The following is a 19,656-nucleotide window of genomic DNA, read 5'->3' on the forward strand; positions in this document are numbered from 1 at the left end:
AAAAATATGACTGATCTAACATTATTCGAAGAACAAAATATGTATTGTAGATATATTGTTATATTCCGTATGTAGTATTGTGACTCCAACAATAGTTTTTGTCAATCACAACAATTGTTTTTTTTATATCCAAAAATAGTTTTTTTCAACTGGATAATATTATTCTTATTTTTTCGACAATTTTATTCTCTTCTTTCGGTATTCGATGCCGTGATGAAAAACAATTTTGATGAGTTTTGTATGTGTGTACATTAGGGTTATAACTTTTTTGCATTTTTTTGCAAATATCAAAAATACCACCGTATAGCCGTGTAGAGCATAAAAAGCTACTATGAAATATGGAGTCATTTTTTCTGTATGGCGAAAAAAGTTTCCGCACCAATTGCATTGAAGTTCAGTAATGTATTATTTAATTTTATTTGTTATAATGCAATATACGCTTTTCGTAATAAGTTATTAATAGTTGATCATGAATTGTGTTCATCAATACTCGTAATATTATACGTGACATTTATACCAAAGTTGTGTGGAAAGTATATATGAGAATTATTTTAAATTTCAGTAACAGGTTTTCTGAACTGACAATAGTTTCTTAAAAATTTTAGTTTATGATAGTTAATACCATCAGTATGGTTAATAATTGTTACAATATAGCGGAATTTCGGGAGTTGTTTTTGTTTTTATGGTTGGAGGATAATATGGCATTTTTGGATTTGCAATTACAATGCTTGAACAAAACAAATAAATTGTTCGACCAAAAATAGATATTCTTGTTCTAACAAAATCGAAAAATAATTTTTCTTGCCATAAAATAATAATTCAAATCTGTTGAGGCTTCAAATCCCCTCGTCAGATATAACAATAATAATGAGATGTGGGGCCTTAAGGTCACAATTTCCTTCACAAAATATTCTGGAAATGTGGTGTGGGAGAAATTGTGACCCTGCGAATCAGAAATCCTATAATGCCGGGATGTCAGGTGAACGCATGCCTATCGCTGTAGCATGGATTACAGTTAGAACGGAGCCTCGTTGACATCTGGGAGCCTAAACATAGTAAATACTTACAAATTCAAGTGTCTTACAATCTGAAATCTTTGGAATCAAAATATCTGCAGCTATGTTGATAATTAATATAAAAAGAGACAATTGACGTCAACAGTCAAGCCGCCTCTGTTCCTTGTCTATCAAGTCTGCGGCAGTTTTGGACTGCAAGAACGCATCAGATACCATGAAATCAATCGATAAATTTATGTTAGGTCATTGCAACGTCAAAGAGAATGAAATAGCAGATGAAATTACGCTACGCGGATAGGAGTCACTCCATATTGCAATTGACAACTCGGTCAAGCCAACTCTGTGTCACTTTATGTGACAGTAAAACAAAGATAAGGATAGTCAGATTTGACTCAACGAACCCAAAGGTATAATTTTTAAGACAATCTGGCTAATCCAAACAAAGAACAATAACATCCCACTTTACCTGTAGTAGTCCGACCTGAAACTAACAGTTCGAATATTGCGGATCACTGCAGAATAAGATCTATGACTTACATGTGGGAAAGAGGTGAAGTTATTGACTACTGCAGACAATGCGAAGAAACAGTGACACTCGAGCTCACAACCAAAGGACTGCTAAACGTAGGTAAACATACGATCCAATTACTGACAGCCTCTGCCAAACCGAGCCAAGAAGTTTAGTTCTCCTTGCTAAGGGTCTGAAATGACTGCAGCGAGAAGAAACCTTCGCATAACTTGTTAATACCTACATTCTTTAATCTTTTTTTAAATTCTTTAATATCGTTATTTTTTTTGTTTTGTTTTTTTTTTTTTTTAAATAGTCTGGCTTAATCCCATTGTTGTTGTTTTAATATTTTAAAACAACTATTTTATTAGTGGAAAAGATTTGGCATTGTTCGCCAAGGGGTAAGGCAGGGAATACTATAGTTTCGATCCACGCCACTGGATCTCATCAGTTCCCTTGTTTCTTGTTTGTGGATATTCTCCACCGAAGTTATTTTTCAATAACTTCTTCAACAAGAAACTTTTTATACCCAAACATCAATCGTCAGCTCGAAGTATAAAGGTAAGCAAAGAAAAAAGTTCAATGAGAAGTTTTTCCTTGGCAACCTCATACAACTCCGACGAAAGTGTCTGCGAAAACAATTCAAACCTCTTCCACTTGTATGTGTCGTCGAATTTTGACGAATGCACACACCAAAATTTGGTTGGTCTGCTTTACAGCAAAAACAACACACGTCGTGCCAGTGTCTTCAATTTGAAGCATTGTGGCGTTTTTTTATTGGGATAGCGTTTGCAATTTTGTTTTTTCAAAATATTTTAATATCTTCACTCTTCCCACATCCACCCATTGGCCAAAACTAAAAAAAAGAATGTCAACATTTTGGCACAATATCTGACAATTCTGATAGCTATGATATGGGCCTTTTTAAAAATATATTAGTTTTTGTTTCATTCAAACGCGATCTTCTTAAGAATAGCTTCAAAAGTCGGAACATTTGACTAATATTTTTTGTTGTGAGTACCACCTATATTTTAAGTGCAAGTAAATATATTCAAAATATCGCGAAACTAATACGTATAGCAAAATTTATAGTGGATTTTGAAGGAGGAGGTAATAGCTTAATTTTTATAAAAAATTGTGTTTTAGCGTGTAGTGGATTTCCAGTAAGCTGCATATTTTCTTAGTGTATTTTGTAATGCCAATTCGAGCATATACTTAAATTTGACCTAAGGTTTTAGGCATGATGCCCACCAGTGCCCACCTCGGGAATAATTTTCCAAAGTAGGTCATGGGTTTAAGATTATTCAGTATTAAAATCAGCTGCCATCTAGTGCTAGACTATAAATTGTAGGTCGCTGACTAAAGCTGCCCTAGAATAGGGTTTCTATGGATATATTAGCGTATAACTCTGTTATCTGACCACGTACATTAACATAATTGGCTTCAGTGGCAAGATAAAGAAATCTCCTTCCAAATTTGTCTTACGTTGACGGTACGTGCCTTCCAGGAAGAACGCTATAAGATCTATATTAAACAATTTGGAAATGTTTGTGTTAAGATCACTTGGAATCCTTGCACTTGAGGCGTATAATGTCTTTGGCAACTTTACTGACAAGAATGCGAGGAATGTTTTTCTTTAATATTAATCTTTAAAATCTGCTATAAAATGTAATGGAATCAGATCAAAATATTCTAGAAATTTGTTCGCCATGAAATTTTATTATAGGTCTTAGAATACATCAAAACTCTAAATTATAACCAAACGCCAGAAAGTGACCCTATACTATATTCTGACATTCTGAATGAAAGAAAAAAAATCTGTACATATCTGCAAGACAAAATATCACATAAAAACAAAAAGTGCAAATATGTGCAGGATGTTTCGATGGAAATTGGTAAAAAACTCTTCCCTTTTTATGAAATGATAAGTTACACAGCCCAACTCGATCTTACTCATATCTATTTTCATAATTTATTGTGAAAATTTATCTTGAAAAAAAATTAACAAGTACGGACATCAATTATTAAAGAACGCACAATTCATTGGCGACACTGAACATCTTAAATACGTTTCACATACCTTTCATTACAATTACAAAAAGAAAATATTTAATAACCGTTGTTTATTTTGCATATTATCATAGATTTATAAACAACTTAAATATTGAAAAAAAGAAAAATTTCAAATAGGGTCACTTCGACCTGCTTTTATACCCACTTATTAAACAAGAAATGTATATATTTTTTCATAACTACATGCACTGGGATTCTATAAACAATATCTGACCCTTTTTAGTGTAAATTGATAAAAATTTTTTTTCGATTTTTGACCAGGTTTTTTGGAAAATCGGACACTGTGCAATGCTCAAACAGCCCTTAAACTGCACAGATTCGAAAATTTTGGACTGTTTTGAGGCTGATGTGCGTTTGGAAGAAATTTTACGAAATGTAATGGTTTTACCAAATCAGTAACTCCCTTGGAGAAAAGTTTTGAACTTTTGGCGCATCTTTGACATGTCCGCTGCTGAGACTGGACTTGTGAACTTCTGATTTGTTGCTTAAAACACCCCACATTGTGCCACTCTTCGGAACACTAAGGGCTGTTTAACGTTTACATTAACAACTCTTCGTATTTTTGCTAACAACAAAATTTGTTTGCCGACGCACAGTGTGGCCTAATCCAATATTTTGTGTCAAAAATTTTAAAATATTTTTTTTCAAAAATTCCCGGAAACTTGACATAAGGTGATAGAAATCAAGTTAGTTATGAGAGAAATATGAAAATTTCGTTGGTTGTACCGTTATATTTCAAGTAACGGTACCTATAACATGACCTTGTTTCGTTAAAAAAAATACTCAAAAACGGCAAGGAAGTTAGTCGATTTTGTGTGGACCATATTATCACGAGTTATTGGAATTTTTTTATGGTTCTTTTTGCTATACTATAGAAGCAATGATTTACAGAAGCCGATGATTTACCAGCCGAGCTGTTCAAAACCGGATGTTACACGCTGATAAAGTGTATGCATCAGCTGGTTAACACCATCTGGCTGCGTCCTCAAGAAAGCAGATATGACTGTGTAATTGCGCAAGCAGATATGACAGTACTTGGTATTTGAGAGACAAAATCTTCGCAAGATCTATCGGCTAATCTGCTTTGATATGAATGTCGACGTCATATGAACCACGCGTTATACCGGCTATATATAGCCATTAGTCATTATATATAACGACATTGGCATTGTTAATCGTATCGAGTGACAACGGTATTTGCTGCACCAACACGCTATATATGTCCGATTTGATGAAATTTTGAATGGTCTGAATTCGGTCCAGAAATAAATGTGCCAAATTATATCAATATCGGTTCAGATTTGGATATAGCTCCCAAATATATTTTCGGCCGATTTCACGTATTTCGATGAAATTTGGAATGTGTCACTGAATTGGGTCTAGAAAAAAATGTACCAAATTATATCGAAATCGGTACAGATTGGGATATAGCTCCCATATACGTTCTTGGGCGATTTCAAGTATCTGCAGCACCAAATACGCTATATATGTTTGATTTCGATGAAATATGGAATGTGTGAAGGAATTTGGTCCAGTAATAAGTGTACCATATTATATCGAAATCAGTTCAGATTTATATATACATACATACATACATACACATGTTCCCACAACATCCCCGAAGGGACAAGGGAGACTACTCTCATCTCAATGAGTGCACGCCGATTCATATTGGCTCAATGATATGGGACCTACTTTTTATTGCCGAGTCCGAACGGCGTGTCTTACGACACCACTTGTAGAGAAGTTTTTCATGGCTTAAATACTCACGAAATGTCGCCAGCATTACTGAGGGGGAATTTTGCCACCGTTGAAAATTTGATGTTGCTTGGTCTGGGATTCGAACCGCAGACCTTCTGAGTGCAAGGCGGACGTGCTAACCATTGCACCATCCATATATATTTTACATATTCACAGTCGGCCCCGCCCGACACTGATTCTTTCCTTACTGTTTTTTTAGTTTACTTCAATAAAATACATACCTTGAACTTGAGCGGCGTACTCTGATGCTTTCTGCAAATTTAGGCGCGGTCTTGGTTGAGGTTTTGCCAAGTTGGTGTAGGTGGCAGCAGAAGATGTTGTCACAGTTGTAGTGGTGTGTGTCAGATTTTCAGAACTTACACCACTCGATGGGGCGTTAGTAACACCAATCGCAGTAGATGGTGTAAGCGCTGTTGTTGTTGACGAAGATGTTTGTAAATGGGACGAAGTTGTTGAAAATGCAGTTGGTGGCGGTGGAGGTGGTGGTTGATTACCTGCTGCAGCTGAATGATCCAATAACAAATGTTGCACCTGAAATATATCTACAAATTCTTCCAATTCTTCTTGGACCGGTGGTGCCGACGAATGTGCATTAGCAGTTGAACATCCGCCATATGAACCATTAGCTGATGGATGTCCCAAAACTCCAGTGGAATTGGTGACATACGTTGTCGATGCTGGGTGCGTATAATGGTGAAAATATGTTGATGCTCCTGGCGTCGACGGTGTATAAAAACCAAATTGTGTACCTGATTGTACGGCAATAGGAGGTGGTGGCGGTGGTGGTGCTGTAAATTGTAAAGGATTTCGACCTAAGTTCAGTAGGGGTGTTGAAGGAGTATTTAACGAATCATGAACGCCATTACTTGTTGTGGACAACGAAAGACTGTGTGTATTGGTGCTGTGTGTTGTAGCGTTGGCAACCGTCGTTTGTGGTGTTGTTCCACCGCCGGTTGTAGTTCCATTGGCCGCTGCTGTATTGTGATGATGTGATGGTGGAGGATGTTCAGTTTCACGACGCATAGCTAACAACATTTTTACGTTCACAAATCAAAACTCAAAAATAATTGTAATAATGTAACACAAAACACACATAAATTTATTCTTAGCTAGAGTAACCAAAAATTGACATTGAAACTAAACTACGCAGTGGTAATACTCATTTCGAACTTAAAATTTGAGAAATTATTTAGATTTTATATTTTGCAAAATAAAAAAAAAAAATCATTTGACACACAACTATTTTCAAACAAAACAAATAAAAAACTTAAGTACACATAAACACAGAGGGGGAAGAGATTTATTATTCATAGAACGAATTTTTCCGCACTTACATTTGTATATATATTATTGTACATATCTATATTTGAAAACTGTTAAATTTTTGTTTTTGTATATATTTTTTCTATTTTGCATTTTTTCGGAGGGATTTGTTGTATAGCATCAGTCTTTATTTTCAAATCGTTGACTTTATTACGAACACATATCTGCAATGAGACAAAAAAAAAAACAGAATATTAAATAATTAAGATAATTGGGGTATTAAATAATAATAGTCAATAAAATAAAATAATTAAAGATAAAGAATACGGGTTAAATGGGATGAAATATACGAAACAACGGCCCTGATTGGCTTTAACATGGCAATGCCCAGGATTCATTTTGGTCCCTCTTTCATCTCAAGTGGACACTGGTCTTCCTGTGGTGTCGTCTGGGCACCTGTCTTCAACACACGTTAAAGGTAGTTAGCTAGCATGTGCCGTGCGTTCACCTATAATCCATCTCTCAAAAATGAGACATACTATGGTAAAACAAATGAAAAGAAAAACAAACCTCTCTAAAGTTGACGTCCTCCGCAAACGTTTTAAGGACCACGATCTGTGAATATGCACCCTGAATTTTCGTTTTACGCATTGGCAGATGTACTTGAAAAATGCAAGGCCGATATTACTGTCATACGCGAAATACGATTGATTGCGAAAGGCGGTACAATAACACCAAAAGATGACGCATTTTATTATAGCTGCCATGACATAAAGCTTGAGTTTGGTTGCAAATTTGTAGTTGGTCGGAGGTTAAAACATCTGGTCTCCAACTTCACACCAGTGAATGTAAGACTTGTAGCAAAACGGAAAAAGCAAAACTCAACAACTACATCAACTTTGCGCTCATGCTCCCAGTGAAGACAAGGACGAACAAACCAAAGATATATTTTACGAACGCTTAGAAGAAAGATATGACCGTTGTCCTGTCATAACATTAAAAATGTTCTGCGCAATGCCCATGCCAAATTTGGAAATGAGAATATCTTTGGCCCAAATTCAGTCTCCACAGTGAAACATCTGACAATGGTATGAGGAAGAAGGACTTCGCAGCTGCAATCGACATGGTAGTTAACAGTACCAGATTTACGCATCTCGATATTCATAAGAGCACCTGGCTGTCTCCAAATCAAAGAACAAGTAATCGAATTGATCATGTGTTGATAGATGGAAGACATTTATCGATCGTGTTGGATATACGATCGTTCCGAGGAGCAAACATACGTACGTACCCATCTAAACGTTGCAAATAAAGCACGAACAAATACAACGCAGAAGTTGGACATCGGTAGGCGGCAAACACAACAGATAGCCACAGCATATTCCACTCAACTAGCCCACAGTGGCAAAATATTGCCCACTCCATGCAAACATGCGATACCAGAGACCTCCTCCGAGGAAAACATGGCATGACCAGGAGTGTTGTGCTTCTACCGAAGAGAAAAATACGGCATATAGAGCTACTTTACAATCAGTAGCAACGCGTAGCACACGAGAGAGATATCGGGAGAAAAGGAGAGTAGAGAAACGTCTTTTCCGCAGGAAAAAGAGAGAAATTGAAAAGCGGGAGTGTAAAAAAATCGAGATGTACAAGAGCCCAAATGAAGTCCGTAAATTTTACCAAAGAATGAAACATCAAACTGATGGCTTTGGTACAGGCACATCCTCCTGTAGAGACCAGCAAGGTAATTTGGTAACTGATACAGATAGTGTGTTCGGGATAAGAAGAAAGAACATTTTTCCAAACTGTTGGTATCCAATACTAACGAAGACAACGAAGATACCACAGAATCAATCCCAGGGGATGGTATTGAATGTATACCGCCCGCCCAAAATGAGGTAAAGACAGCAATATACCGACTGAAGAATATTAAGGCTGCAGGAGCCGATGGCCTACCAGCCGAGCTGTTCCAAACCGGAGGCGACACGCTAATAAGGTCTATGCATAAGCTAGTTACACCATCTGGCAAGAAGAACGCGTATACGACGACTGAAAACTGAGTATCCTATGTCCAGTCCACAAGAAGGGGGATAAGACTGTCTACTCCAATTATAGGGGTATAAGTTTGTTCCCTATTGCATATTAGATAGTATCTGGCATATTGTGTGAGCGACTAAAGCCTATGTCAATGAAATAATTGGAGCCTATCAGTGCGGCTTTAGACCTGGCAAATCCACCATTGACCAGATTTTTTCCCTAAGACAAATCCTGGAAAAGCCCCAAGATATGCATATCGACATCTTCCATCTTTTTCTTGATTATAATGCAGCCTATATACAGCCCTATACGTTCTAAAGTGTTCCAAGCCATGTCTTATTTTGGTATCCCCGCAAATCTCATTTGGCTTTGTAAGATGGCATTAACTGATACTCGGTCCTTAGTTAAAATAGGAGAGAACCTTTCCGAAGAGTTTATTACCAAAAGTGGTTTCAGACATGGAGACGGCCCGTGTGATCTCTTCAACGTCCTGTTGGAAAAGGTCATACGAGATGCTAAGGTCAAAATAAGCGGAACAATATACACAAACAGCAATATGTTACTAGCTTATGCCAACGACATTGACGTCATGGGTCGATCGGTAAAGGAAGTAACTGATACCTTTGCAAAAGTCGGTCTGGCAGTAAACGGCTATAAAAAGTAATACGTCCACAGATCTCGCACCATCTGTGAATGTTGGTACCTACAATTTTGAGGTAGTAAAGGACTTTGTTTACCTCGGCACCGCCATAAACAGAACAAACAGCATCATTTATGAAATACGAAGAAGAATAGTGTTGGCCAACAGATGGTTCCTTGGGCTGTGTAAGCAGTTTGAGAATAAAGCCACATATCGTCAAACAAAAGTAATACTTTACAAAACAGTGATATTGCCCGTGCTAACGATCGTTCCGAAGCATGGGTACTTGCGCAAGCAGATGCATGGCAGTGCTTGGTGCGTTCGAGAGAAAAATTCTTCAAAAGACCTACGGGCCAATCTGCGTTGACCGAATATCGACGTCATACGGGCCGCATGACGATTCACGCAGATCTGGAAGGCCAAAGCTTCGTTGGAGCGAACAAATGAAACGAGACATCAGAAAACTACATATCCCAGATTGGGAAAATACAGCAGCAAACAAAGAGGATTGGAGATCTTTTCTTAGTTCCACTTATGTAACAAATGTTCCCTTCGACAATCCCCTCCAACAAACGTATTCCAAGCCATGTCTGGAGTTGGTAATCCCGCAATGCTCGTTCTGCTTTTTAAGATGACCCTAACTGACACTTGGTCCTCAGTTAAAATAAGAAAGAACTTATCCGAGCAGTTCAGTACCCTAAGAGGTTTCAGACAAGGGGGCAGCCTTTCGCGTGATCTCTTCAACATCCTGCTGAAAATGTTATACGAGATGCAAGCGTCAAAAAAGCTGTCACATTATACAGCAATAGCCAGATGTTACTTGCTTATGCTGATGATATTGACATCTTGGGTCGATCAGTAAAAGAAGTAACTGATACCTTTAAGAAGGTTGAAGGATAATTTTCTAAAGTGAGTCTAGCAATAAAACTCGGACCAACTGTGGTAGTTTGTTCATATCATAATTTTGAGGTAGTTAATGACTTCGTCAACCTCGGCAACGGACGGTGGTCGAAAGCACTGACCTAGCAGCGCGAAATTAATAACTTGCAAACGAATTAAGATACGTCACTGAAATTTGGCACAAACTCAGCTTGTACCTGTGGGTAATAATGGGCCAAATATGAACAATATCGGCTGATGTTTTGGTATAGCCCCCCATATAACGGTACCTTAAGATATTCGGTATTTTGAGGATTTAAGCCACAATTTCGTAGCAAATTACCTGTAATTTGGTACTTAGGGTTCCTAGTGGTCACAAGATATTTTCACCAAAAATTATGGACACAGGTACACGCTTTGATATAGCGCCGATGTAACCGTACCTCCCAGTTTAAGGTATTTTGAATACCATGACCACATTTTTAAACCAACTTGGCTGTAATTTTGCATTCCGTGTTCTCACTGCGTATAAGATCTTCTTACAAAACATTTTATGATACCCCCGATTCGTCAAATTTTTACTTGTTATCCCATAATATGGTATTATAGTGTCTCCGGGGGTAGAACTCCTCCTTGCAAACATTTCTCAAGATAGGTCCATATTTTGATTTAGCTCCCATACAAATACACAGCTAAATTTGTATGAATTTCATGCAAAATCCCTTATTTTAAAAGTGCAGTCATCAAAAGATTTGCAAATATTTGCAGCCCTAATGTGGTTATTCCGTATCCAGAGAGTCCAATTTCATTCCCCAAAAAATAATCGAACCCAAGTTCGGCCAAGTTTACAAGATGCACTCTATGAAACCAGCGCTTACAACCCATAAAAACACTAAAAAATTGAATTTGTTGAAAATTTATTGCTATATAACTAAGTACCTCGAGACCCCAAACTAATTTTTATAATTTAAATCACACCATCTGCTATTAATTAGAAATAAATCTTGTCCAGTTTCATTACGAATTTATTTAACATTTAAACAAATATGAAGTCAATTTTTTGCAACAATTTCTTAAAATCTTATGCAAAAAAACAAAATCTTTGTCTGCAAAGTGTCTGTAATCGATACAATGGAAAATATTTCGCAATTTTATAGTTCGATTTTTTGACTTTCGCGCCGCTAGATCAGTGGTTTCGACCAGTGTGCAACGCCATAAACAAAACAACCAACATCAGTTGTGAAATAAAAAGAAGAATATTTGGTTTAAGTCATTAGTTTGAAAACAAAGCCACATCTCGTCAATCAAAAATAACACTTTACAAATCATGGCTCGTAGTTAAACGTATCGACAAATCGTCGATGTCATGCTTAAGTGTTCCATACGCCATTTGCCCGTTTTGAGATAATCTCATTTTAATGTTTTGCGTCACAACTGCGTGGAAATGACTAAAGGAAATATTTGTATTTTTGACTTGAAATATTCCTAATAGTATATAGAACATTATTGCAAAAATATAGAGGAATATGTATTGTAATATAAAAGTTATAGAGATTTTTTTTAAAAAAGAATTTTTGTCGATTTGTTCCATATCCACACTTATGATACAAGTGTGAAATATTGTACATCACATGGAACAAAGTGACAAAAAATTTTTCCAACTTTGGCTCAATAAATTAAATACTTCTTTTTTTTTTTTTTTTTTTTTTCATGTCTATTCTTTATTTATTGAATCTTTCATAAAATAAAATGAAAATAACAATAAGTATTCAAATCTTATCCTAACATAAATTTCTTATGGGGTTATGCCAATGCATATTCCTCACTTGTGTTTTTCGCATTTATGTTTATTTGCCATTTTTGTTTTTTTCACTCTCCCAACGTTACGTGGAGTGTATCTCTTCTTCTTATTCGATGGTGACCTTCGAAGTTTAACAGTTGACGAGCCAGGGGATTTGGATGCACTATAAGTTTGGCTTTGTAAGAATTGCAGCATTTCTGTATTTCTTCTTCTATTTGTAGCACATTAAGATCTTTGTGTATATTTGCATTTCGCATATACCAAGGAGCACGCGAAATTGATCGTAGTATAATAGATTGTCTTCTTTGCAGTTTATTTATATTTGAAGCACTTGCTGTTCCCCAAAGTTGGATTCCGTATGCCCATATAGGCTTTATTATGGCTTTATATACCAAAACTTTATACGACAATTTCAAATTAGATCTTTGTCCAATTAACCACTGCATTTGGTTGTACTTTAGTTTAATTTGAGTTAATTTAGAGTCTATATGTTGTTTCCATGTTAGCCTACGATCCAGATGAATTCCTAGGTACTTCACTTGTTCGTATTGTGGTATTTGCGTATTGAATATATTTATAGTAGGACATGACTGTTGCCTTAACGTGAATGTTACATGGCTACATTTGTAGCCATCGAAAATTAAAAATATTAATTTCATAACTGAAAAAAGTTTAAGTTTACGAGTCGATGCGTCGATATCTCGGAAACTAGAGCAGATAGGAGAAAGCCGACTATAAATTCAGAAAGATCATACCGAAAAACCATAGAAACAACCTGTATCTCAAAAAGTCAAAAATGGCGTATGGAACACTTAAGCATGACACCGACGAAATGTCCTGTATATGGTCAGCAAAATAGGTAAGGGTTAAAAACAAAACAATCAGAGCAAAGTTTGAAAGACATTATTGCAGACTGTTGTCTTACCATTCTATAAGGAAGATATGACAAATTAGCAACTATTTCCCGAACAATTCTCTCGTAAAGGACTCAAAGAAGTGGGCCAATTTAAGAATAAATAGGCGCCGGTTATGGAACGACAATCGCATGGTATCGTTCAGAGCGCCATCCGCGGAGTGAGAGAAAACCAAAACTGTGATCTTCAATTCCAAAAATAAAAGAAAATCGTCAACTTATAGGCAAATTTTGGAAAACAGTAAGTATGGCCTAATTATCGAACTTAGACTCAATAATATGTAACATTGAATACCAAAAGCAGATCAAAGTAACCGATTTTTAAAATACATAACATAATATACACATATTGTGTATGAAAATTACATTTAAGTGACTTTTACTTATATCGTTCTTAATTATATGGTCTGGTCAATTTAGAACTATTTTAGTAAAGTGTGGTTTCACTTGTATTAACGAGTTGGGACTAAGTAATGTTTCGGCTTTATTTGAAAGTGCTTACCGTGTACTTTATTTACAAATTGTATTCCATATAAATATCCAAATGTTTGCAACGAAACAAGGCAAAAACTTTTTAATACGCTGTCGTTCTTAATTATATGGGTGCCACTGTACATAGAATCAATTTGTGAGTCGATTTATGAATGTCCGTCCGTTCGCATACAGGTCGCATTTATTGCCGATTCAGCTGAAAATTGGGGATATTTTTTTAGCCATACGAAGAACCCTATTGCTTTTGCTGAAAATCAGTTCAGATTTGGATATAGCTCTCATATATATTTTCGGCCGGTTTCACATATTTCTTGCACCAAACACGCTATATATGCCCGATTTCAATCAAATATAGAATCTGAATTCGGTATAAAAATAATTGTGCCAAATTATATCGAAATATTTGCTGTACCAAACACGCTATATGAGTCCTATTTCGATGAAATTTAGAATGAATGAATGATTGAATATGGCATAAAAATAAATGTGTCAAATTATATCGAAGTCGGTTCAGATTTGGATATAGCTCTCATAGATATTTTCGGCCGATCTAACGTATTTTTTGTACCAAACACACTATATATGTTCAATTTCGACGTAATTTGGAATGTGTTACTGAATTCGGTATAGAAATATATGTACTAAATTTTACAGAAATCGGTTCAGATTTCGATATAGTTCCCATATATATTTTTGGACGATTTCACGTATTTGCTGCAACAAATCCGATTTTAATGAAATATATAAAGTGTAACTAAATTCGGTCTCAAAATAATTGTGCCAAATTATATCGAAATCGGTTCAGATTTGGATATAGCTCCCATATATATTTTCGCCCGATTTCACGTATTTGCTGCACCAAACACGCTATATCTGTTCAATTTTGATGAAATTTGGAATTTGTGACGGAATTTGGTCTAGTAATAAGTGTCCATATTATATCGAAATCAGTTTAGATTTATATGTATATATCTACCATATATATTTTAAATATTCACGGTGGTGTAGGGTATCATATAATCGGCACCGCCCGACTTTAATCCATTCCTTATTTATATCTTTTTAATTTTTTAGTAAATGAATATTTTGATCACTGAAAACCCCTTAACCAAGTTATTGCCATTTTATGCCGCAAATGTTGGTAAAAATTTCAAAAAAAAAACCTGAAACATTGTCGTATCGTTATATGGAGGCTGCACCAAAACCTGGACCTCTGTTGACAATTTTTGGTGCGGAAGATTTCCGACCGTTTGGGGCCCTAAGTGCCAAATTACAGTCAATTTGAGCAGCAAATGTAGATAAAACTTTAAAATGCCTCAAATCGGGTGGTAACGTTACATGGGGGCTATACCTAAATTTAGAACTATGTCCACAATGTTTGGTGGAGAAGTTTCTGGACCATTGGGAACTACAAAAGCCAATTTACAGCCAATTTGGGCTACAAATGTAAATAAAGTTAGAAAAGTCTATAGTCGGACGGAGCCGACCATGGGATACCCTATACCACTATCCCTGGACGATCGCTCTCCACGGAACTTCTTTTCAATGATTGTGAAAATTAAATGATCAAATATCGGAGATGTAATGTATAATACTTATGACCAAAACCAAAAAGTTATCTAGCATGACAAAGACATTTTTGTAGCAGGAAAGGAAAATTTAGTTCACACAAACTAAAATGTAATGAAACCCATTTATGTAGTACTACTACTTCCGTTGTTTAACCGCTACGTTATTGAAATTTTTACCAATTTCACAAAACAGTTTCAGTCCATTTAACCCGCTAAGTATTATCTGATCTTCACGTTGGTTTGTACGCTTCTTCTTTATCATAAACTCAAACTTTGTTTAAAATTTTGCGGGTTATTATTTTGACCTACAGAGCCGCTACAAAATTGGTTAACATTTTGTTGTTGGTCCATTTCATCCCCTGAACATTTTACGATCATCACCAAAAACTAATCATTTCTATTCGGCCCGAACCCAACCTCCTTAAAAAATTCGTTACAATCGGTCCATAATTGCGGCCTTAAGCTTGTTTACAATTTTTAATGGACGGACACACATCGCTAAATCGCTTTATCTCGTCGAGATATGAATTTTGGCATACCAAATAAGGGGTCGAGGACGAATATTTCATGGTGTTGCATAAACTTTTGGAGAGAGAACCCAATATGCATATATTAGGCAATAGGCCCGTTATCTAGCAAACACTTTATTGCAATTTACATCAGAGGAAAGGTCAGTAGTTTTTTTCCATATGTAGGTTACTTTGAGAAATATATATTTTTCATACAAACGTAATGGTCCATTTCACCCGCTAAAGAATATCAGATCATAATTGCGACTTCTAGCGAGTTTATTATTACACTACAAACAAATAACGAAATATATTAGGCTGTAACTCTGTTATCTGATCATGCACACCAACATAATTGACATCAATTGAAAGGTCAAGCGTTCCACTTTCAAGTATATCTCACTTGTCCGGAATGTCACTTCCAGGAATTAAGATATAAGCTGTATATTAAAATTTTTCACAATTTTCACACAAAAGTTGTGGTCCATTTAACCCTCTAAATATTATCCGATCGTCATCTCAAATTGCAAGCTTTTCCTTTGTGATATACTCTTACCTTATTTAAAATTACGCGTTGATCGTACTATTATTGAGACCTACAGAGCCGCTAGAAAATTGGATAAATATTATGTTTTTGGTCCATTTCACCCGCTAAATATTTCACGATCATCACCAATAAGAATAGGGATCTATTCTGATCTGAACTCGACCTCCATACAAAATTTCGTGACGATCGGTCCATAATTGCGGCCTGGATCGTGTTTACAATTTATAATGGACAGACGGACGGACGGACGGACGGACGGACTGACGGACGGACACACATCTCAAAATCGCTTTATCTCGTCGAGATATAAAGATTGGTATACCACATTGGGGGTCTCCGACGAATATTTCGCGGTGTTACATGAATTTTTACCAAAACAAACTTATAATACCCTTTTCCACATTGTGGTATAGGGTATAACAACAACATACCTGAAATCGACTGTTACCGTTATATTGGTTTTGGTTTCATATTCATGTATTGTCATCCAAATCTGAAACGTGTGCAATGTTTTAGTTTGATTGGTCAACTGCGTTAGAAATGAGTAATTAGATTTGAACTTGACAGACAACAAATCAAGTTAAATAAAACTCTATAAAACGGGAGTACCCCAGAAATAATCCCAAGGGGAACGACGCGGGAGTAAGGCAAGGGTGCCCTCTGTCAGCCCCATTGTTCACAATTGTACTGGATGAAATAACTCCATTAAGTTCTTAATAAAGATCCGCGTCCAAAATTAGGGTGTTCCAAAAAACCAAAATTTTTTTGTATAATGTTTGTTTAGTTATTGTGGAAGATTCAGTTGTATGATTGCTTTAGGTTTGTGTTGATGTTTTTAAACTAATAGAACTCAATGAGTTTTTAGTTGAATCGTGCTAACAGCTTAAAAATATTTTTTATATATTTTTCTGGTGGTTTTTGGAAAAGTAAGCATCATTGTCATTTACATGGGAATATTCGATACCTAAAGAGTTTGGTTTTTCACTAAAAAATCGTAATTTCAAAAACTGAAAAGCCAAGAAAATAAAATTCCCTTCGCCGGGATGAAATCAGTAAATTGTGCAAGGCTGTCAGTGCGTTTTGTAAATATTACTCTCTACAATAGAGAGTAATAATGAAATTTTATTTTTATTTAAGTGAAAAACCCCAAAATATTTTCCAACACTAGGTTTCAGGGTTGTTCCAAGTTATCATGACAAATGAAATCGCTAATAGGATCCATAGAAATGAATACAAGCAGAAACAAACATTTTAGTGACCATAGTTATAAAAAGTAATATAATTCCTATAAACATACCACAAAATATAAATTCAAAATCTAACAAGTAAAAAAGCATTAAGTTCGGCCGGGCCGAACTTTTCATACCCTCCGCCACAAAATATTCATTCCTGTCCCCAACTTTAAGTGAGTACGTTAATATGTCAGATAATGTACATAAAATGCTTCATTCGGGAGGTTCTTTTTTATGGTGCCTATATCTAACTGTTGACAATTTTTGGTGGGCTAGAAATTGGGAGGTACTGTTATATAGGGGTTATAATAAAACATGGGCCTATGTTGACAGTTTTGATGGGAGCCTTTAATATCAAATAGCTCCTAATTCGGTTAAAAAATTTAGCTAGAATTCTCAAAATATCGAAAATCGGTACATAACGTGGGAACTTTAAATGTCATTAACAGCTAGTTCGAGGTATCTGGGCTATACGAAAATATGAACTTAAATGAACAAATTACAGAAAGTTCGTCCAAAAAATAAAGCTAAGGTACGGAAAATCGGGAGGTTTGTTTTGTGGCTATACAAAAACATGGACCTACGTTCGGTTAAACATTTTAAGTAAAATCCTCAAAGTACCGAAAATAGGAAAGTATCGTTATATTGGGGCTATGTTGAAAATTGTTGATGCAGATGTGTGGTGACCACTACAACCTTCAAATGTCAAATTACAGTTAGTTCTGCTAAAAATTGTAGCTAAAATTGCCAAATTACTGAAAATTGGGGGTACCGTTACATGGGAGCTATATCCGAACATGGACCTATGTTGACAATTTTTGATGGAGAGGTGTTGTGACCACTAAGAACTTCAAATGTCAAATTACTGCTAGTTCGGTTTTATATTGTAGGTAAAATCATCAAATTACTGAAACTCGGGAGGTACCGTTATATGGGGGCTTTCTCGACAATTTTTGGTGGAGAGGTGTGGTGACCACTAAGAATTTCAAATGTCAAATGTTCAAATTACAGACAATTCGGTTAAAACTTGTAGGTAAAATTCTCAAAATACCTGAAATCGGGCGGTAACGTTATATGGGGGCTATTCCAAAACATGGACCTATGTCCGCTAGTTATAAAGGTTTATTGACATTTAAGGACCCTAAATGTCAATTGATAGCTAAATCGGTCTGAAAATATAGATAAAAACGTCAAAATGCCGTAAATCGGGGGTACCGTTATATGGGGGCTATACCAAAACATGGACCTAGGTCCACAACTTTTGTTATATAAGTTTATTGACACTTAAGAACCCGAAATGTCAAATTATAGCTACATCGGTCTGAAATGTAGCTAAAAACGTCAAAATACCGTAAATCGGGGGTACCGTTATATGGGGGCTATGCCAAAACGTGGACCTATGTCCACAACTTTTGTTATATAAGTTTATTGATATTTAAGAACCCTAAATGTCAAATTATAACAAAATCGGTCTGAAAATGTAGCTAAAACCGTCAAAATACCGTAAATCGGGGGGTACCGTTATATTCGGGCTATACCAAAACGTGGACCTATGTCCACAACTTTTGTTATATAAGTTTATTTACATTTAAGAACCCTAAATGTCAAATTATAGCTACATCGGTCTGAAAATGCAGCTAAAAACGTCAAAATACCGTAAATAGGGGCTACCGTTATATGGGGGCTACCGTTATATGGGGGCTATACCAAAACGTGGACCTATGTCCACAAATTTTGTTATATAAGTTTACTGACACTTAAGAACCCTAAATGTCAAATTATAGCTATATCGGTCTGAAAATGTAGCTACAAACGTCAAAATACCGCAAATCGGGGGGTACCGTTATATGGGGGCTATACCAAAACGTGGACCTATGTCCACAAGTTTTGTTAAATAAGTTTAATGACACTTAAGAACCCTAAATGTCAAAATATAGCTACATCGATCTGAAAATGTAGCTAAAAACGTCAAAATACCGCAAATCGGGGGGTACCGTTATATGGGGGCTATACCAAAACGTGGACCTATGTCCACAACTTCTAATACATAAGTTTATTAACACATAAGAACCCTAAATGTCAAATTATAGCTACATCGGTCTGATAATGTAGCTAAAAACGTCAAAATACCGTATATCGGGGGGTAACGTTATATGGGGGCTATACCAAAAGGTGGACCTATGTCCACAACTTTTGTTATATAAGTTTATTGATACTTAAGAACCCTAAATTTCAAATTATAGCTAAATCGGTCTAAAAATGTAAGTAAAAACGTCAAAATACCACAAATCGAGGGGTACCGTTATATGGGGGCTACACCAAAACGTGGACCTATGTCCACAAGTTTTGTTATATATGTTATATAAAAACCAAATTTATGTTTTGGTTATAACTTCCCAAATCTTAGATGTCCG

At 35.9% G+C, this 19,656-nt stretch overlaps 1 protein-coding gene across 3 annotated transcripts in view; it reads right to left on the reverse strand.

Moving 5' to 3' along the window:
- The window catches only part of sr (zinc finger domain-containg protein striped), a 571,748-nt gene that overhangs the window by 396,831 nt on the left and 155,261 nt on the right, over positions 1-19,656 (reverse strand). For all 3 annotated transcript variants that reach the window (XM_073988472.1, XM_073988456.1, XM_073988464.1), the window contains exon 2: positions 5,580-6,845. In XM_073988472.1, the coding sequence (XP_073844573.1) occupies positions 5,580-6,393 (814 nt within the window). In that variant the 5' untranslated portion in view covers positions 6,394-6,845. The remainder of the gene's footprint in view (positions 1-5,579; positions 6,846-19,656) is intronic.

The sequence above is a fragment of the Musca autumnalis genome, unplaced genomic scaffold (assembly GCF_047663935.1).
Source record: "Musca autumnalis isolate F117 unplaced genomic scaffold, ASM4766393v1 scaffold_1, whole genome shotgun sequence".
In the NCBI taxonomy this organism is placed as follows: Eukaryota; Metazoa; Arthropoda; class Insecta; order Diptera; family Muscidae; genus Musca; species Musca autumnalis.